Below are 19758 nucleotides of genomic sequence, written 5' to 3'. Positions count from 1 at the left end.
AAGCCAAAGTAATCAGACATGGACAGTGAATGAATGGCCTTCTATTGTTTCATCCGAACAATCTTTTTTAACAAAAAGCATAATCCATATGGAATGTTTTAATTCGTTTGTTGAATGATGAATATCAAGTACCATCAGCCTATACAATTAAAGAATTTTCAAGCGGAAAATATTCCACATATTAACCAGCTAGAGTTCCCTAACAACCCTAATTTTTCCCACCAAAAAAAAAAAAAAAAAACTATACCAATTATGAACCAATACCCAAAATTGGATTTTAATGAAACGGTGAATTAAAAAAACCCTACCCATTCAAAGGAAAATTCATTATCTACAAAGAAAAGAAAGAGGTTGAGGAAAACAAGACAGCTTCGCTTCGACTTGCATCTGCTGATCTCCCCCAAACAATTCTGAGGGCTACAAAGATGATAACGTGTGCCTGAACCAATCCGATAGCCGCCTTATCTTCATTGCAAGCTCTAGGTTCTTTCCGAAGTATGACTCTGCATTCACTAGCATGACTGAAATATCGTGCTTGAACGCTTCTAGGCTCCGATAGTAGTTGTTATCTAATCTAGACTGGATAATGTCAAGGGTCAAAGGAACTGGAAACCTGCAAAATTGTAGTCAATTTTATATTTGTGTTTAGTCCGATGTATGTATAAAGAGGAGTGGAAAAATATTTCCTCTAAATCAAGAAAAAGAAGATAATAATTAGATAAAGTATTACCTATTGGTAAAACTAGATTTCTGTGAAACTTGCTTCAATTTCTGAATCCCGTAAGGATCCTGAAACATTCACAATTTATCAGAAATGTACTCGTGATGGTAGGTTCACGGGCTAATTTTGCTTCATGCGACAAAATTTTATGTTTAAAGAGAGTATTCTCTATCGTACCTGGACTTTACTGCCAGATAGATCTAATTTGGCAAAGGCAGACATCAGCTTGTTTCTGCTCTCATCATCAATATGAGGCTGTTCCCACCGCGTATCAGCATCAAAAAGTTCCCAAGGACTGTGAAGATGTGTTTCTGTGGGATCACTCTTGTACCGGATAGTGTACCTCTCCCATGGACTGTCTGGAAATTCAGGAGACTTGGCCTTTACAGACAGGATCCGGCCATCCCACCAACTACCATCTTCTTCACCCTCATTTCTCCACCAGACCCTGCACTTATCCCTGCATGTCCAATTTCTCTGCATCGCAGCATCATATCGAGTTCTTTCCACAAGAAAATCTGGGAAACCAGTAACTTCTGGCAGAGTTAACTTAAATGATCGATTGACCAAGGTAGAACTAGGGTCTACGAATGTAAGCGTCATTTTACAGCAGCTATCTCCAGACCCTGGAAGTGTAGAATATTCAAGGCCTTCAACTTTACAAAATTCCACTGGTCTTATATTCTCCTTTATTGATGTCCAAGGACCTGAGCCTTTCAAGCCACAGTAATCAATATATTCTTGATGACCCTGAAAATGGAGAAGGTTAAAACAATGAATAAATTGCAGATGAAGAGGAAGAATATAATCAGCAAGCCTAGGACATTACAATCTGCTCTTACCTGTCTCAAGTACACAACTTCATCCCCTTTCTGGGGAATATAACGGGAGCCCTCCTCATGTGTTGATAGCATTAACCATGATCCTTTCCCTGATGGTATCAAATATTTTCTTCTATCAACTGGACTATGGTCACGGTGGTAACTAGTCCTCCTATTTCTTGCGGACCTCAACCCAACTGTTGTCCTCGAGCTTACTCCCCATTCTTCATGTGTAATTTGACTTTTTCTTATGGAATTACTCTTTGAATTTCTATTTGAATCATCTGATTCTTGTCCTTCCTCAGACCTGATATTTGAGCCACTCGTCACTGCCTTCAGTCCATTGGACGGCATCATATGAGCCCCATCAGTTGCGCCTGCCTTAGAATTTGTTCCAGTGCTATCATTATGGTTATGTGCATTGGTATTTTTTTCTCCCCTAACACCAGGATTCCCTTCTGAATTAGTCCTACCCTTGTGCAACTTTGACCTTCTATAGACAACATCATACATCTTTTTTGAATGCGAGAGAAGCCCTGAATTGGGCAAACCAGAGGAGCAAACTTTATCAGTCCGAGCATCCAGTTCTCGTAATTCGTCATCCACATGAGCTGGCTCAGTCCTATCATCTTCATCACACTTAGGCACTTCTGGTGCTGGATTATATTTCATGTTCAAAACACAATCATCGTCATATCGACCTTTTCCATTATCATCTACTAAATATTTCATTTTCAGCTTAAAGAGATTATTAGGATCCTTTGCAGTCCCTTTTGATCTCAATCTTAACTTCGTTGACGTAGGTTCAAGGCTCTCTTTTGGATCTGGAAGTTGATTAATGTCATTATGAGTTTGAAGGGAAGGAGCAGTTGAATCCTCTAACCTTTCTTCCTCTTTTGGTGATTTCTCAAAAGGCTTGCTGTTAGGCAACTCATTAAGAACCAGAAGCTTGTCATTATCAAGGGTCTTCACGTTCATGCTAGCCAAACTATGCATCTTATCATCACCATTAGCTTGAAATTCTAAATGAGGGGATCCTAAAATGCAATTGTTGAAATCATTTTCTTTTTGTTTGTGGTCAAGGCATATACCCGAGCGAATACAAGCATCTGCAGACATTGCTTCACTCAGTCTCATTCGTTTCAAACTACGAGCCTTGACCCATCCCCACCGAATATCACCATTTCTATATCCTTCTAAAAGGTCAAGCCGATCTTCAGGCTTGTCTAGTTGCCTTCTAACTCCTCTATCTATTATTCTATTGCTTCCATTGCCAGAAAAGTACTCCGGGTCTAGAGAGCTTATGATATCCCTATTTCCTGGAGCTGCCTGATGAGCACTAGAAGATGCACCCACCAAGTCATCATGGTCATCACGTTTAGGAATCAAGCTATCTAGCATCACAGGCTTCTTTGAATCCCGAACTGGCAATTTAAGAACCAACCTCTCCCTATTTTGAGCATTATGAGATTCAGCAACAACATGGTGTGTGACTGCATCCTCAGATTCACCTAATGAAATTTCTTTTCCTTTCAAATGCTTACTTTGCTGATTTGCCAACGATCTATCAGATTCGTCGCTCTCAAGGCTTGAATACTGCATTGTCGATTCACTCTCTGATAAATCACCTCCCAAGCCACCCTCCTCTTCTGCATCCATTGTTGTGCCTGTAATTTTAGAAAACAACGAAAGAGCATTTCGTGCAGCAGCTCGTTGAGGTCTTGATGACTTTGATACGGAAGACTTCTTTCTTGATGTTTTTTGTCCAGTTCTTGATTTCCTGGTCCGGTTACTCATGATTGAAGTGCCATCACACTCATCCAAGTTCCTTCTTTTAACACGCCTTCCAGAAGATGTCATGATCTCAACCTGGAAAAGAAAGAGGTAAAAGATCAGTTTTAAAAAAGAAATCCTGTAAATTTAAAATTAATCTGGAATGGGTGCTTACTTCAGCCTTTGGTTTTTTCCTTTTTGATCTACGGAGGCAATCCTTGTGAGTGACCTCCATCTCACTGTCATCTGAACTGCACACAGAATCATCAGAGTTGGTTGGACTTAAACTTCCTTGCTCCCCTCCAGTTGAGTACTCTTCAGTAACATTGTACTCTGAGTCAGCGTCGTCACTTTGCACTTCATTTTCTGGTTCCCAATCCATGGCATCCAAAAATTCTGGCAGTGGATCAATTACTATGTCCAAATCTGCTAAGGGTGGCATCTGGTAATCCAGGTCTAGAGTGATATCTGGCCCCACAGTGAGTTTTAAAGAAGAAGGACGCCACTCTCTACCCAAAGCTCCCAACCGTCGTTGCTGGAACATGGTTTGATAGGGTTCTGGGTAGGGAATCATACCTAGAATTCCACAATCCCACTAGCACTTGAAAAAGATTGACATTTGAAGAGGAAAAATTACAGAGAAAAAATAAATCAAGAGAACATAAAAGGCCTAAGTTTATTTTACTGTCATATTTTTAAAACAAAGGCCTCATTTGTCCATTTGAACAGGAATGTTATAAACCTGAGTCACAAAGGGGATCTTCGATATTCCGCCTGTAAGGTGTAAGTTGAGTTTCCTGAATCAAGGTTTCCAGATGATTGTATCATAAAGTGTGCATTACATAAGTAGGATGCATGTATGCATACGATATACATGTACACATAAAAATAACTGAAAAGTTGGTCAACAAACCTGGTCAAGGACATTTCCATGTGCATCTTGAATAATTGGGCGATAGTCACCGAGGTAGAACTGTAAAACAAGTGTATTTGAGATTCTCAACGAGTTGTAGAACTAGTTATGAGAGAGTCAAGGGCTTCACTAGTTAACCAAGGAATTCACTACCTGATCATATTTAGCATCTTTCTGTGACTCTCCTTGGCCAGTGCTTAATGTGTATAACTGACCAACATCATCCGAAAGGGTAATAGATGTTCCATCCCTGTATTAAAAGAGAAAGTAATTTGCAACAGAGTTTTCTGCAGCAAGATACTGCATGTATATCCATCAATATTTCGATGGGAGGTATTTCTTATCTCAAATAAAAAATATTTTTTTTTTAAATAAAAAAGATTCACAAGGCTCCAAGGCACACTGCCCATATACATAAAGAGTATTTTAAATAAAGTATTGTCATAATATCATGGCATCACCGAGATCCTCCACATAAAGGACAGCAACCTTCAAAAGAATCTGACATTAAAACTAATAAATAGCAATTGAGACATGGATTCTTGGCCTATGTGAGAAAGGTTAATAACTTTTATCATCAATGGGATACCATTGAGACATTTATGAGTAATAAAACACTGAAAATAAATGCTAAAAAAATTTAGCACACATGTTTCTTCATGAGGGAACATCCAACGGAAGAGAACCAAAATGTATAAAGCCTCTGAAGAGAATTTGGGATTCATCATAGTTGTTCAGCTTTTTCTTTTTTTGATAGAAAAAGAAATATTATTGAGGAAAGAGGGACACAATACAAGAATTACAGCGAACAAGTCATATTGCTGAGGGACAAAGAAAAAAAAACAAAAGTAAGCAAAATAAGACACTAGTAATAGAAGGCGACAACTAGTCAAAATATCATGGCATCCCAACTTCTATGAAGAACAGAGAAGAATATCTCCACGTACTTCTCATGAGCCTGCCCAAGGAGAAGCCACAAAGGTCATCTTCTCCCATAGGATCGAGTCAGGTAGCGAATGATTATAAAAAATATGTTGATTCTTTTCCAATCAAATAGTCCACAACCCTGCAAAAACCGTACCTCTTGATAATGGTCTAGCCTTTACCCTGATCCCAAAACCTCTGAAGCATGAACACAAAGAAAGTCCAAAGGAGGGACAACCCAAGATAGGTTGGAATGCCAAAAAGCCTGCTCCATAATCTCCAAGCCATCTCATAATGGAGAAGAGATGATTCTGTGTCTCCCTACTCCTATAACACATCACACAAACATTAGTGGGGGACAAAGCACGATTAGGCCTATGGATCTGCAGTATTCGTTGGTGTTTAACTGATTGACGATTGAGCAAACACCACCTTTGAAGGAACTTTAACTTGCCAGAATGTCTTGGCGAGGGTGCTACCGTAACAATCCAGGTTTTTGTGATATGGTAAAAAATGATTTAAAGGTGTACGTCCCAGCTGAATGTAGAATCTAAACCCTGCAATCTGGTTGTTGGGATGGGTGAAGAGAGTTTAAAAGACCTAACAAAGTGAGGGGCTCATTGGTTTCTCTATCATTAAAGCTATAGAAACTCCAACTAACCGTATCAATAGAGAGGCAAAAGAATTGATCTATTGGTGCTTTATGATAGGACGAAAGCAAGAACAACAAAAGAAAATTGGTCCCCAAGGGGTTATTGTGCAACTAATGGTCCTCCCAAAAGAGGACCTTGGATCCATCCCCCACTTTATATCTGGTAAGAGGGGCTAAAAGGTTAAGCAAGCTGAAAATCGCCTTCCAAGGACTTCCGTGTCGGGTAAATCTCATGGCCAGGACATCCAAAACCATTCCAATGATTTGTGTAACACTTTTAATTACATTATGCCACAATGAATTAGCTTTCTATGCAAAATGTTATAGCCACTTAACAAATAATGACAAATTCCTCGATTTTAAATTTCTGATACCCAATCCTCTAAGAGTTCTAGACCTGCAATAAACCTCTCAGTTTACAAGGTGATCTGTCCTATCCTCGATTAAATAGGAAATCCCTCACTACACCCTCTAACTGCTCAATGATTCCAGCTGGAACCTTAAGTAGGATCACATAATAGATAGGAATGCGAGACAGATAGGCCCGGATGAATATAACCTTGCCCTCTATTGAAAAAGGCTCCACCTCCAACTCTCTAACCATCTGGACACTTTGCTAAGTGTACCATCCCAAAAGGATTTAACCTGGGATTACCCCCCAAGGGAATGTCGAGATAAACGATTGGCCAAGATGGGGTTCTGCATCCAATTGCCTCTGCAAGGCTATTCACTATGTTATCTGCCATGTTAATCCCAGCCAAACTACATTTGGCCATATTGATATGACGCCTGGACATATCCTCAAACACCCCCACAAATGTAAGAGCGTTACAGATTGACCTATTATCGTGTGATATGAACAAAATTGTGTTATCAACAAATTAGAGGTGTGATCACCCCAAGTTTGTCCTTACACACCATAAAACCCTCAATAGCCCCCACATTCAGAACCCCATTCAGCATCCTACTTAAACCGTCAACAACCAAAGAAAAATGAAAGGAGCAATGGAGAATCGCCTTCTCTAATACCTTGAGTTCTCCTAAATCACTCTTGCACCTTGCCATGCACAATGATTGCAAACTAAACAGAAGACAGGCACCTCCTCTTGATGAGACGGGGTGAGATTCTGGTGAATGGTTGTTATTTCTGTAAAAAGGCTGTGGATACTTGCAATCATCTGCTCCTTTGGTGCCCAAAGGCTTACAAGCTTTTGACCATGATTTATGGGTTATTAGGAGTGAAGTGGGTGATGATGGCATCAGTTAGAGATGAGTTATGGGTGTGGAAGGAATCAGTGAGAAGAAGAAAGATGCAGACATCATTTTGATCACAATTTTTGCGGTTTGGAAGGAGAAGAATATAAGAGCTTTCAAAGGGGTAGAAGAGAATGGTTTTGATTTAATTAAGAATAGGTGGTTCTGAACTCTTGTTTTTTGTTATTGGATCATGTTTTGTACCCTATGGAGGACTTAGGGAACCATATTAATTTACTAATAGGTATGTAAATATCTTGTGTATGGGTTGACTCTCATTTGATGCCATTGTTAATAATATTATTTATTAAAAAAAAAAAGACAGGCACCTTCTCATCCAACTCCTCCATCTATACCCAAAACCCTTAAGTGCCATAGTGAGATCCAAGAAATCCCAATTGGCCCGGTCATAAGCCTTTTCAAAATCTAACTTCAAGACCAACCCCTATCTCTTGGCTCTTCTGATAAACTCTACTGGCTCATTAGCAATGAGGGATATATCCAGTATTTGTCTCCCATCCCACAACGGCACTTTGGTCCCGTGATATAGAGTCATCCAATTCCTTACTAAGGTATATAAACAACATCTTAGTAATAATTTTATAGATGCTGGTCACCAAACTACAAACATTTTCATTCAAATAAAAGTCTTGAAAAACCTTTAGCAGATCCTCCTTGATTATATACCAATAAGATTGGTATAAAAACTATAGTAGAACCATCGTGTCTAGGGGATTTTTTGGAACTTATAGCCTAAGTAGATTTTCGGATCTCCTCCTCCTCAAATTGATGCTCGAGATGTTCGGCCTGGGCAATACAAACGGGCTGCCAATCAACGCCTTCAATGAAAGGCCTAGACACTTCATCCTCGATATATTATTGCTTGAAGAACTCCTTGATCATCCAACAGATTCCATATCACATTCCACTACCCCTCCTTCTAACTCAAGCTCCTTAATCTCATTTCTCCTCCTACTACCATTAACTACCCTATGGTATAACTTGGTATTAGCATCACCCTCCTTAACCCATTTCAAACTAGTCTTTTGTCTCCAATTTTGCTCCTCTTTATTCAAAATCACTAGTTCATTACTTATTTTGGTCATCCTACAGATTTAGCTCGGGGAAATGGTATTCTCGGATGCCAAATTATCCAAAAACTTCTACTCCTCAAGGATATCTGCCTTCCTCTTCCTAATACTGCCAAAAAGCTCTTTGTTCCATTTCTTTTAACTTATCCTTGAGGAGCTTTAGTTTATGACAAATTCGAACCCTTCCCACCCTCTAATTGGATCCTCCTGCCATTATTCCTTCACTCTATCAAAAAATGCAGGACGTTGAACCCATATATTCTCAGACTTGAAAGGGGTGGGACCCCAACTCAGCTTTTGGGACTCCAGGATAATTGGAAAGTGATTTGGTATTGGATGCGGTAAAACTTCCTGTAGCAAGTCAGGGAATGTATGCTCCCAACATGATGATACTAGAAACCAATCTATACAGGACGAAATTCTTTTTCTTCTAACCACTATCCAGGTAAATTGGGCATTATTTAGCTGTAAGTCCCGTAACTCACAGTCCTGTATAAAGGCATAAAACTTCGCATTGTCCTTGTCTCCCTTCCCCCATCCAAGGTGTTTGTGGAAAACCTACATGCTTTAAAATTTTCCGCAATGCACCAATGTAGATTGCATAGGCCTTAAAGATAGGAGAATTCCTCCCAGAATAGATTCTCAAATCTAGGGGCCAGTGGTCCATAAACGCAAGTTATCCACCAAAATCCTTTTCCTTTCACATCTAGTAAATCAAACAAAGATAAGGATCCTTCAACCACATCCACTCTCTGAACAACTCTGGTATCCCAAACAATTAGCATGCCACCTGAAGCACCAGAGGATGGAGCAACAACCAAATCCTTAAAACCTAAGTCTCATAGTTGTTCAGCTTTAAGTTTAGAAAATGCCAATAGATAGCTGATGTCTACTGCACAAGGATTAAAATTAATAAGAATGAAGGTTCTGAATATAACAGCAAATAGCAAGAAGCAGAAAGCTTTGCTATACTGTATTTATAAATATTACAATAATAACTGCACCATATACACAGTAGGGAAATCTGTAGAATAACTATAAAACCATCCCAACCTCTTGGGTCAGATAAAAGAGAACCAAGAAAGTAATCAGACCAAAACAGAAGATCATCCAAATTCTTTTTAGGTCAGATAAAAAATTAACAATTCAGGAAAAAAAAATAGGAAAAGTTCTTAGAAACTTACGGTGAAAACTTCCCATCAACCAATTTGAAACGTGAGAGTTCATATACTCGGATTGGATTGCCTTCCCATATCTAGAAGCAAAAATATGAAAACAATCAGTAATCAAAGAAATAACCTGGAACCTAAAGGGACCGGAAACTTACATCCCAGACTATCAATTTTCCATCATAGCCAGCACTCATAGCTATCCGCGGATTGAGGGGATGAACATCCAGAACATAAGTCTACAAGAAAAGCAAATAAGGTAAGTGGCAGAACATGAAATAGAAATCAGCAAAATATAATTTCCAGCAAACACACAAGTTGACTTGAGACCTACTGATGGAAGATGGAAGCAAGAGGGCCATTTAGGACAATTTGTCCCTCAATAGCCAAAAGTATATATAATAAACATATCTAATGCCATATAAGTCCAAATAAAATAACATTTACAGGGAAAAAAGGTAACAGGCAGCAAAGTGCTATCAGATGGTAGAGTCCCAGTGACATTTTGGTTGCATTATGATGTGGCCTGGAAGCTTGCAGTACACTTCAGGTGTTAAATGTGTCTTCCCCTTCTCTTGAGTGTTTTACAGCTTCTTCCCTCCAAGGTTTTGCAAAAAATAAGAAGGAAACGTTACACTTCACTTTGTTAGTTTAAGACACACGAGGCCTTTTAAAGACTGGTTTTGTATCACTTCTTTTAAATAGGATGACCTTTTTGCACCACTCTAGGCTCTTCTACAAAGAGACCGAGCTGCAGTTCCGTATCAATTTCTTTTCTCTTCTACTCTTTCTTTTTCTTTGTGTAGGAGGAAATCCTATTATCCACTGATATACCTCTTTCATTTCCTAATAATATCTTTTCTTTCCATTAGAAAAAAGTTAGCAGGCATCTTGATTTGTTACTAGAATACATGTCCCCGTAGTCATCTTTTTAAAGGGATCCTACAGTCGTTTCTTATTCAGAATGAATGTGAAAAAGGCAAGAAGGTTCAAGAGAAGAAGAAATAGGAAAACTGAACCACTTACTGATTCAGTATGCCCAGTCAAAGAATGAACTAAGCTACCATCAGCAGCATTCCACACACAAATTCTGCAATCTGCATTACACAAATGTATTGTTTAGCCCACAAAAATCAAATCAATCCTATGCTAATTATGAAGCACATGTAGATAGTGTTTGGGATTGCTTTTTTCTATTTATAAGCAGCTAAAGTGCTCTGCTCCAATTTACGCATTTGGTAATGTGAAAAGTACGGCACTCATTAGGTTCTCAAAAGTTATTCTAAGACTGGCGAAATTAAGCACCTAACTCCTAACATTCTAGATTCTTTTTTCTTGTTTATATTAAAAACATATTGACTTAACTACTCCCTTCATATCTACTTACATTAACAATATATATAATGGTATAAATTATAAAATATTTGTAAATAAGAATGTCTTTTCTTAATTTTTTTAAAAACATCTGCTTATTTTTTTACATCAGCATTTTATTCAGACATTTAATTACTTGTCTTTTAAATATGAATTTATCTTCTCTAAGTAATTTAAACACCATAGTGCTTTTTATGCACCATTTCTTTCATCAATACCAAACACCCTTATGGTAAATCAAATATGAAGAAAGGCTGTATTTGCTCAACAAATATGCAATAGTTAAACAGATGCTTAGAGAAGAAAGAGGCAAGAAAAAGTAAAAACACATGAACTACGAAAGACTAAGTGGCACATGATGCACATGAGGAGACGTTTGCCACAATAGTCAGTCCTCCCAACCATTATATGTGGGTTAGGCTCAATTCCAGGTTCAATTCCAGCCTTTAAGCAGGGGTTTATTGTCTCAGCCAAAAATAAATAAAAAAGAAAGTACCATGTGATTTTACCCAAGTGATTAACTGTCTCAAACAACTTTAGACAAGGATAGGGATTTAAAAAGAAAGTACCCATGATAGCTGCAAGCACAAAGCGATTATCTAGGCTCCACACAATCATATTAACACCTCGAGGAGTGGGAAGAATTCTTTGGCGTGGACCCCCTCTGGGAGGTTGAGGAGGTGCTGGTGGAGGTGGAACTTTGAGGTGATAAGCCCTTGTCCAACGACAATTTTTTCCCTGATAACAAATGCAAAAAGAACCAGTAAATATATATATTTCATTATCAAAAGAGCAGAAAGCATGTATTGACTATCATGGCATAATAAGGAAAATAGTACTGAGAAAAATGAACGGTTAAATTAGAAATTACATGTGATCTTCGTGACCTTGGAACCCAAATGATTGCACTTCCATCGCGAGAACAAGTAACTATGTTGTCATGAGAAAACCTGAAGAAATAGAATTGTATTTGTGTCTTAAAGAGATCATACTGAAGCATCAAATGGGGTCGTACCTTCTTCCATTCAGATGGGAAAAGAGGGTGGGTATTACCTTCTTTCATGTGGAAAATATACAACAGAAACCAAAATGCAGTACTCAAAAAGAGGAAGAGAAAGACTAGGCCATCTAATATGCTACATAAGAGGCAAAGTGAAAAAGACAATCTACACACCGCAAATTCTTAAACTTCGGAACATTCTCTTCTTTTGAGCAGTCTGCTATTGAAAACCTTGATGCCACAGCACAACCACTGCAAAATGACATGGTATGGTAAATTTTTTCATACAACAAAAATATTAACAAAGAAAAAAAATATAAGAACAAGGATAAGGTAACCGAACACAAAATCAAATAAAGGTGGCTGATTTTAATCTAACATTTATCAAATTATATAAAGGCAACCTTGACAGAACCATTTGCCTTACCCCATACTGAGACTACGCAAACCATTCTATCCCAGATACTCCTTACTCAGACTATACAAACCATTCTATCCTAATATATGATAAATAAGTTTTATTTGTCCAATTACGGATTTTGGGATCAAAACATAGATATCACACCAAGGATTTCTTAGACATCATATCTAAGAAGTCTAAAGTATCACAATTAAAGGTTTGACTGCATCACGATTAGAAAATTAAGAAACTCTCAAAATACTTGAATGATCAATAAGTGAAATTACAAAACTATTTACAACATTCTAAGTAACTTTTCCTAAATCGAATTAAACTAAAAAAATAGTAAATTAGTAGAATTAGGAATAGTAATCCTAATACTAATTCTAAGTTACTAAAACTATAATAACATTTCTAAATAATATAATAATAAACCCCTTAAATAGTATAATAGTTTTACATCTAAAAGACTTGTGACGTCTAATCTATTTAGGCATTAACCCATTCTTCATCATATCCCAAATAACAAGAGTCTTGCAAATAAAATACACAAAATCTTACTAATAAGATACAGCATAAAAATGAGTAACTAAAATGACACATCATTGACATCTTTCTCATGTCTAACACACACCATTTTCATGATTTGGTTGGTCTAAGTTATCAGTTCTTATAACGGTGTTAGCAACCGAAGGACAACTAACCTAAACTGTACATAATTCACATCATTTTCATGGCCAGCTAACACATCTATCTCATGAGTTGGTTGGTCTGAGTCATCAGCATTTGACCTTGGAGTATTGCAAACCTGCAAATGGTTAATCCCCATTAAAACAAGATACTAGATTTGCAGCTGCATCTCGTTTTGACTAGTATAAAAACAATACAAATTATTATTAATCTATGGACCAGAAGCTTGCAACCGCTAAGAAGATACATAAATACTTCACAAAATATTAAAAGAAATGAAATCAGAATAATAATTACCAAATATACTCTAGCAAGACTGTCTGAGCTACCGGTAACAAAGACAGATCCATTAGCATTGAAAGCACAGCAAAATATTTGATGGTTCTGCCGGCCATTGCTAGAGGATGGACCACTGTTCTTCCCTGAGACATTCAATTTTGCCTATATAAGTTCTTCACCACCAGTTAGTAATTCAATCAATCATAACTTGTGCATGGAAGAGAACTAACCACCAACAGAGACTGAAGGCCTAGGAATATATATCCGAGGACTAGACTGGGAACTTCTAGCATCCCATATCCTACATGTGCCATCATCAGATGACCTGTGCAGGACAAAGAAACATCATGAACTTCAATCACCTATAACACTTAATCTAGTTGGAAAGAAGATGGGACTTATTTAACATTTATTGTGAGTAAAAGTAATTAATCACATGAGAAAATACAGACCCTTGAATGCCCCATAGTTTACACTTAGACTTCAGGAGCAAATGTAAACTGGCCAACAACTCAGAGAAGAAAAATAAGATTCATTTTGTTCTACAAAATTCTATAAGAAAAATAATTTGTAAAAAACCATTGTAAAGAACCAGGAAATAATATTTCCACGTGTTTACTTTTAGATAGTTCAAAGCTGCAGCAATTGATTATTGAGTTGGCAAATCTCAAGAACTAAAATTATACAAATAAATAGAACGTATCGCATGCCCTCAGGCCCCCATCATTTCTTCCCTCCGCTCGCAACCCACAAAAGCGGGGGAAAAGTCAAAATCAAGGAAATCAGAAGTCAGATATGATTTTCCACAATTAACAAAAAAAATATCAGCCTTACGATAAAAGCTGGCCGGCACAACCAGGTTTGGGATTAAATGCAATGGCAGTAACAGCTCCAGTATGTCCACGCAGAACAGAAATTGGCAACCCATCTGGCAATCGCCACTACCAAAGACCAAAGTGGAAGTAAATTGACTATTGGAAATAACAAGGACTTATCTTCTAAAACAGCTTATTTATTAGGTGATTGGAGTGGCTTACAACACGAATGATGCAGTCGTTTGATGAGGAAGCTACAATGGCATTGTTGGAACTCACAGCCAAGTCAGTTATATCACCCTTTTTATGAATTTGGCATGACATAACACAGAATGAACACAACATTAGCAAACACATAGTGGAAACTCCTAGCATCTTTTGAAAAATTTAACAATGGATACATACATAGCCCTGCAAACACGTAACATAAACATACAACTGTGAATAGAACCAAAATAGATCAACCAAACTCACTTCGTGCCCACGGCAGCTGGCCAAACAGTACGCAGTCTCCATTGACCATATTTTTACAAGACGGTCATCCGAACCAGTGACAACATATCTGCCTGAACGATCAAATGTAGCTGCAGAATTTGCATAATGGTCAGCAATTTATGCACAAAAGCTTCAATGACAATTAGAACTGGAGATTGTATTTGAACCATGTGATTCCAAAAAATAACTGTAGGAAGGAATATGTAAATGAACTACCAATGATAGAAGCCTAAACAGAAATAAGAGAGAGAAAATTGAAGTGAAAAAAATGATAATCCAAAGGAAAGAAGACTGGAGTATAACAAGCTCAGCCAATACAATATTCAATATTATCCACTGATTTGACATGGTCCCATGCTGTTTCAGATATTTGGCATGTCTATAGAAGCATTTTTTTAAGGATAATTATAAGCTTTTGTACTTTAATTATATTAAGCCACCAGCAATTAATGATTGGCTTGGCTGTAAAATCAGTCTCTACACAGATATTTACCCCGACTTTCTTTATGAAACTAGCAGGCAAGAATGATAATGTGAATAAATATTAAATAACTATTGGTTTGATGGGAAAGGAACCAGTTTCAAGTAGAATTGGAACTTCAAGGTTGATATCAATTAGCATTCATTTGTTTCTAAGGAAAGAAGATAAGATGTAAAGCTCACATATAGAAATAAAATTATACAAATACAAATGCGACATATATTACTTGCAATTAAAAGAGAGAGAGAGAGATAAAAAAAGTTGCATATGTTCCATTCCCTCAGATGTACTCAGAAAACGATCCTAGTTAACCAAAATTCTTTGGGTTTGAATAGACTTCATGATCTAAGCAATACAACCCATACCACAGTAGACAGCATTCCGGTGTCCACGTAGCCTCTTCAAATTTTGCATCTTTTGCACCATCGTACGTGGTTTTGCAATGGCATAACATGCTGCACGAATAGACGGTGCACGATGGTGTCTTGTGAAACCACCCCCAATTTCCCTCAAACTTAACCCACGAACCTGATCAGCACGAGTATGAGGCCAACGCATGCCAATAGGTGGTTGTTTAATTTCATTCTTTCCTTTACTTCCATCATCTGAAAGGTAGAAACATCTGGGATTAACAAGAAATTGAAAAACAAAAACAAAAAGGAAAAAGGCTTCAACTGGGGCAAACAGGCATAGACAAAAATATTGGCAAGAAAGAACTGGGAAGAGGAAATTTAATAAAAAAATCTTCACCATGTAATAAAGTGAGCATTCAATAATGGTGCAAGAACTTCACATCAGTGTGCAATTAGCTAGTTGTTTTACTGGTAAGAACTTGAAAGAATACATCAAATGCAATTGTGAACACTACAGATCCAAGTTATAAAATGCCCAAATCCTCGAATGTCACCTACAGCTCAAAAGTGAAAATGACCCCATTCCCAGAAGAGTAGGAACATCTGCTGCATTTGGAGCATTTCCACCACCTATGCCTTGTGATGGGGAGGCCTTACTTACAATCAATTGCTTCAGAAGCTTTACCAAGTGATCCCTTTCAATGTGAGGATACCTAAATATGCACACATGGTAACAGGAAATATTAAGTCAAATATTGTTGTAAAGAGAAAAAAAGGTCCATTTGAAAGAATAACAATATTTAAAATTTTGGGCAGGGAATAACGATGGCAAAAGTTGCAAATGTATGAACAAATAAAGAACCTTATAAATAAAAATTAGCTAGATGTCATGTATATAACCAATATAAATGTTTAGCAACGTGCAATTCCAAGGTTGAATATTCAGTATACACATATAAATTCACAACAAAAACGTATTGTCACCTCCGTCATCTTTGACATTTTTATCCTAAAGATAGATTACCTTATTTAGAATATCAAAGGCACAAGGTATACCTCTTAACCAAGTCAGTATAGTTCAGTGGAAATGATTTGCCATCATCATTTTCATCTCCACTACGTACCCCGGATCTTGAGTACCAAGCATGATATCTTCGAGGCAGAAGCTGGTGATCAAGAAGCTCGTTCCAACACTGTACATAAGTCCTCTGACAAGGTCCAGCTGAGAGGAAATGCATAATCAAGAAATATATTTCCCTTAGGTCAACATCAATATCTGGCTCCAGAGTCCGACTGGTTTCTGGATCTACAAGCTGACCATTCTGGGGCACCTTGCTGGAGAAACTCAATGATTTCATTCTAATAGAAACTGAATCACCGGAAGGAACATTTTTCTGAAGAGCCATCTTTTCCTGCAAATTGTATACACCAAATGATTAATTAAACAAATTGCTAATAGAAAACAAAAGGTCTAATGAAATTCAGGTAGATTCATTTATTTGTTTAAGATGTGCCCAATAGAATTAATAAACAAGGGAAAAGCTGCACATTTGGGCATAATACCATTTATTGTCAAGATGAGGTAAGAAACATGCTTCAGTTGTTCTTTGCGTACTCTGTTAACTAAACATAACTTCCACCAGCAACCATAAACACATAAAACCAACTCTATAGCAACAAAAGAGGCCAGGAATCTCATGAACTACAACCCAAGCACAGATGGCGGATATCAGATATAGCCACCATTTTCTAAAGTTTCTGAAGTGAGACCTTTGCTTGCCAACATCACTGCACACGTGCAACACAAATACCCCTTGGATTACCATATTGCATGAACATCCTTTAAGGTCACTTAAAAAGTTGCGTATTGCCATATGAAAATTATAGCCGTAAAAACCTTCAATAAGCATATTAGGTGGTGTTTGGCTAAGTGTTAAAATGCAGGAACTTATAACTTGTTGACTTGTATGCTTTACAATAGCATATAAAAACATTGCAAGAGGATACAAGTTACATAGGTATAACCTATTTCGCTCAGACCTTTTAACCTAATATCATTACTGTGTTAACACGACACATTATTTCTGGGAAGCCAGCAGAAATTGTATTTTGACAAATGAGAAATTGATGAGAAGGAAAATGATGTTGGCTAACAGATGTTACATGTGTGAAAAGCAGGAGGAATCCTGCAACCATCTTCTTCTTCACTGTTCTGCTGTCCAGGATCTGTGGGCTATGATTTTCAGATTGTTGGGATGTGCTGGGTGGTGGCGAGTACGATCAAGGATGAGCTTTAGGCTTGGGCAGGATTAAGGAAAAAGGACAAAAAGCTAATTAAGTTAATCCCTTTGACTGATTTTTGGATCATTTGGAAGGAAAGGAATAAGAGGGTGTTTGAGGGTAAAGAAAATGACATTACGAAAATTAGGGATAGATGGTTCCATTTATTTGGATCAACTATTTAAGGGCATGACTTATATAGGGTGGACGACTTTGGGTATATAATTGATTGTCTAACAAATATGTAATACTTTTGTAAATGAGTTGCAACTCGTTGGTACTCTTTTAATATATTCATATTTCTTATTCAAAAAAAAAAAAAACTGTATTGGACGCGATACATTATTGGTGTATATGTGATTTCTGTGTCTAGCAATTGATATGCATACAAGACATTGACGATACAAAGCTAGGGAGTATGAGAATGATACTATAAAAATGATAATAAAGAATCCTAGGCTAGTAGTGGAAAAATAACACAAAAAATTATAAAACCAGTTCTTGAATGTTAAGATTTGAACGTTTTCGTATAAAAAATACTCAATCACTTACCCATTACTAATTTCATCGCAAATATGAACCTACATGTTTTGTGATAGAGCCTATATTTTGTTCTATATATGACACAGTCATAGCTTCTTAAAGGCTTTCATTATTTTATTTGTCATATCAGATGAATCTAATTACCAGTACCAAATTTTTGGATTCTTACTGACCAAATTCCCGTATCTTTCACAACAAAACTTATCGAGTCAAACAATTAATTGCATACCCATACCGGACACTTGCATTGGAGGCCAAAGTAACATAGCTTATCAGTTCTTCATAAATTACCGGGCACCACTAAATTTTTACGCTTTTAGAGGACATATGAACTGATCAAAGCAAAATTTTTAGGCTAAGACAAACACCCACTTACAAAAATCAGCACACTAGGCTTTTGATTCCTAGTGGCACCAGAATTGCATTGTAAATATTTCTGGGACATGAATATTTCCAAAAATATTTAAAAGAAACCAAAATAACTTCTCAAACAGTGTATACCAAGGAAAAGCAAACATTTAAAATTTGGAAAAACTCCTCACAAGATTTAAAAACCGAATGTGCAAAATATGGATGGAATCCTAACTTCTACATAGCAATCAGAGAAGTTTTTAGCGATTGAGTTTAAGAAACATAATCAATGTCACAGTAAATATTGAAATCACAAGACTGTACCCAACTCTGACCTATTTATGACACACTCTGGCGCTGCACCATGGTCCATTTGCAACAAGGTGTTTATCTCTTTTTCTCAGCAGATTGTTTAAAGTATTCTAGATCAAATTGGATCATTATGGCTTCTTCCCCAAGCCAAGCACAGTACTATACTCCTCTACAGTAATTTTATTAAACCTAAAGAAATAGTGTGCATATATACTCAACTTAAAAATATAAGTTGACCTGGATCTACGCACAACCTATTCCAGAAATGAAAATCTCTGTCAAAGAATTCACCTATTTCCTATAAACTAACTAGTATGCCAAATCCAAGCGTCAAATTGCCAACCAAAAGTAGAGGGACAAAAATGAACACGAATTTAAAAGGAACCTTGACAATGTCTCAAACAGATTAACCAGATGGGCAGTCCCCAGAAACCTGGAATACGCTCCTACACTTCTGAAGCCTTTGGGAAACCATAATGCATATTTCTGCAACACCCAAAAGAAAACCCTAAATTTCAATCCCCTTTAATTTCAAACTACCATAAAACATTCAAAAGTAAACAAAAACAAGGCATTACAATCCAAACCAAACATCAAATCGTATACATGCACAAACACTTACCCAGTTTCTTGCCAAAAAAAGAAAGACACACATATCAAAAGAAAATTAAATTTATAAGAGAAAAAAGAGAGGACAATATCTCCAAAGTCACCTCTAATGATTTCTTTACCGAACCAGTGTCTCAAGTTTGTGCAGGCACAGTGTACCTTCAACTTCTGAAATTGAATGCAGCAGTTAAAGGGGATCGAGATGTGAAGCAGTTGCGGAATTTAAATAAACAGAAGATAAAACGAAACAGAGATGCAAAAGGCACGAGCGAGAATAAAGAATTTAGATTATTGGAGGGAGCTCCGTGCTTCTGTCGGGGGCTCTTGTTACTGTTCTGTTTCTTCTTCTCCGAGGGAGAACAATTGTTGAGAGAGAGAAAAGAAAGTGCGTCGGGTGGAACAGAAGAAGAAAAGTATTGAAGGCTAAAAACGATGCGTTTTATGCCTTAACGACCACT

The 19758-nt window shown here is 37.2% G+C and overlaps 1 protein-coding gene across 5 annotated transcripts; it reads right to left on the bottom strand.

Annotated features, from left to right (window-relative positions):
* Window positions 1-21: 21 nt before the first annotated feature.
* LOC110821283 (WD40/YVTN repeat and Bromo-WDR9-I-like domain-containing protein) lies at window positions 22-19724 on the bottom strand. 5 transcript variants are annotated; one of them, XM_088220461.1, is made up of 26 exons: window positions 19405-19724; window positions 19077-19177; window positions 16769-16993; window positions 16262-16617; window positions 15764-15918; window positions 15218-15457; window positions 14351-14460; window positions 14099-14176; window positions 13896-14002; window positions 13292-13386; window positions 13080-13204; window positions 12797-12900; window positions 11867-11944; window positions 11564-11642; window positions 11262-11430; window positions 10345-10415; window positions 9477-9557; window positions 9334-9404; window positions 4382-4478; window positions 4229-4288; window positions 4058-4112; window positions 3491-3891; window positions 1564-3411; window positions 899-1471; window positions 731-789; window positions 22-613 (listed from the first exon to the last, which is right to left on the bottom strand). In XM_088220461.1, the coding sequence occupies exons 3-26, from the start codon at window positions 16769-16771 to the stop codon at window positions 418-420; spliced, it is 5211 nt and encodes a 1736-aa protein (XP_088076587.1). In that variant the 5' UTR covers window positions 16772-16993; window positions 19077-19177; window positions 19405-19724; the 3' UTR covers window positions 22-417. The 5 variants fall into 5 exon arrangements, with proteins under 5 accessions (XP_088076587.1, XP_088076588.1, XP_088076589.1 ...); XM_088220462.1 differs by having other exon boundaries at window positions 19125-19177; XM_088220463.1 differs by lacking the exon at window positions 16769-16993.
* Between the last annotated feature and the right edge of the window lie 34 nt (window positions 19725-19758).

The sequence above is a fragment of the Carica papaya genome, chromosome 5, assembly GCF_054855325.1.
Source record: "Carica papaya isolate Zhongbai chromosome 5, ASM5485532v1, whole genome shotgun sequence".
Taxonomy (NCBI): domain Eukaryota; kingdom Viridiplantae; phylum Streptophyta; class Magnoliopsida; order Brassicales; family Caricaceae; genus Carica; species Carica papaya.
This window is presented reverse-complemented; position numbering and strand designations above follow the sequence as displayed.

Bases quoted from the DNA above. Each gene is read 5' to 3' on its own strand.
- LOC110821283 (XM_088220461.1), bottom strand. The intron at 11,431-11,563 runs GTAATTTCTAAT...ATTTGTTATCAG, and splicing joins CAAGGTCACGAAGATCACAT to GGAAAAAATTGTCGTTGGAC. The intron at 4,113-4,228 runs GTTTGTTGACCA...ACCTTGATTCAG, and splicing joins ATGGAAATGTCCTTGACCAG to GAAACTCAACTTACACCTTA.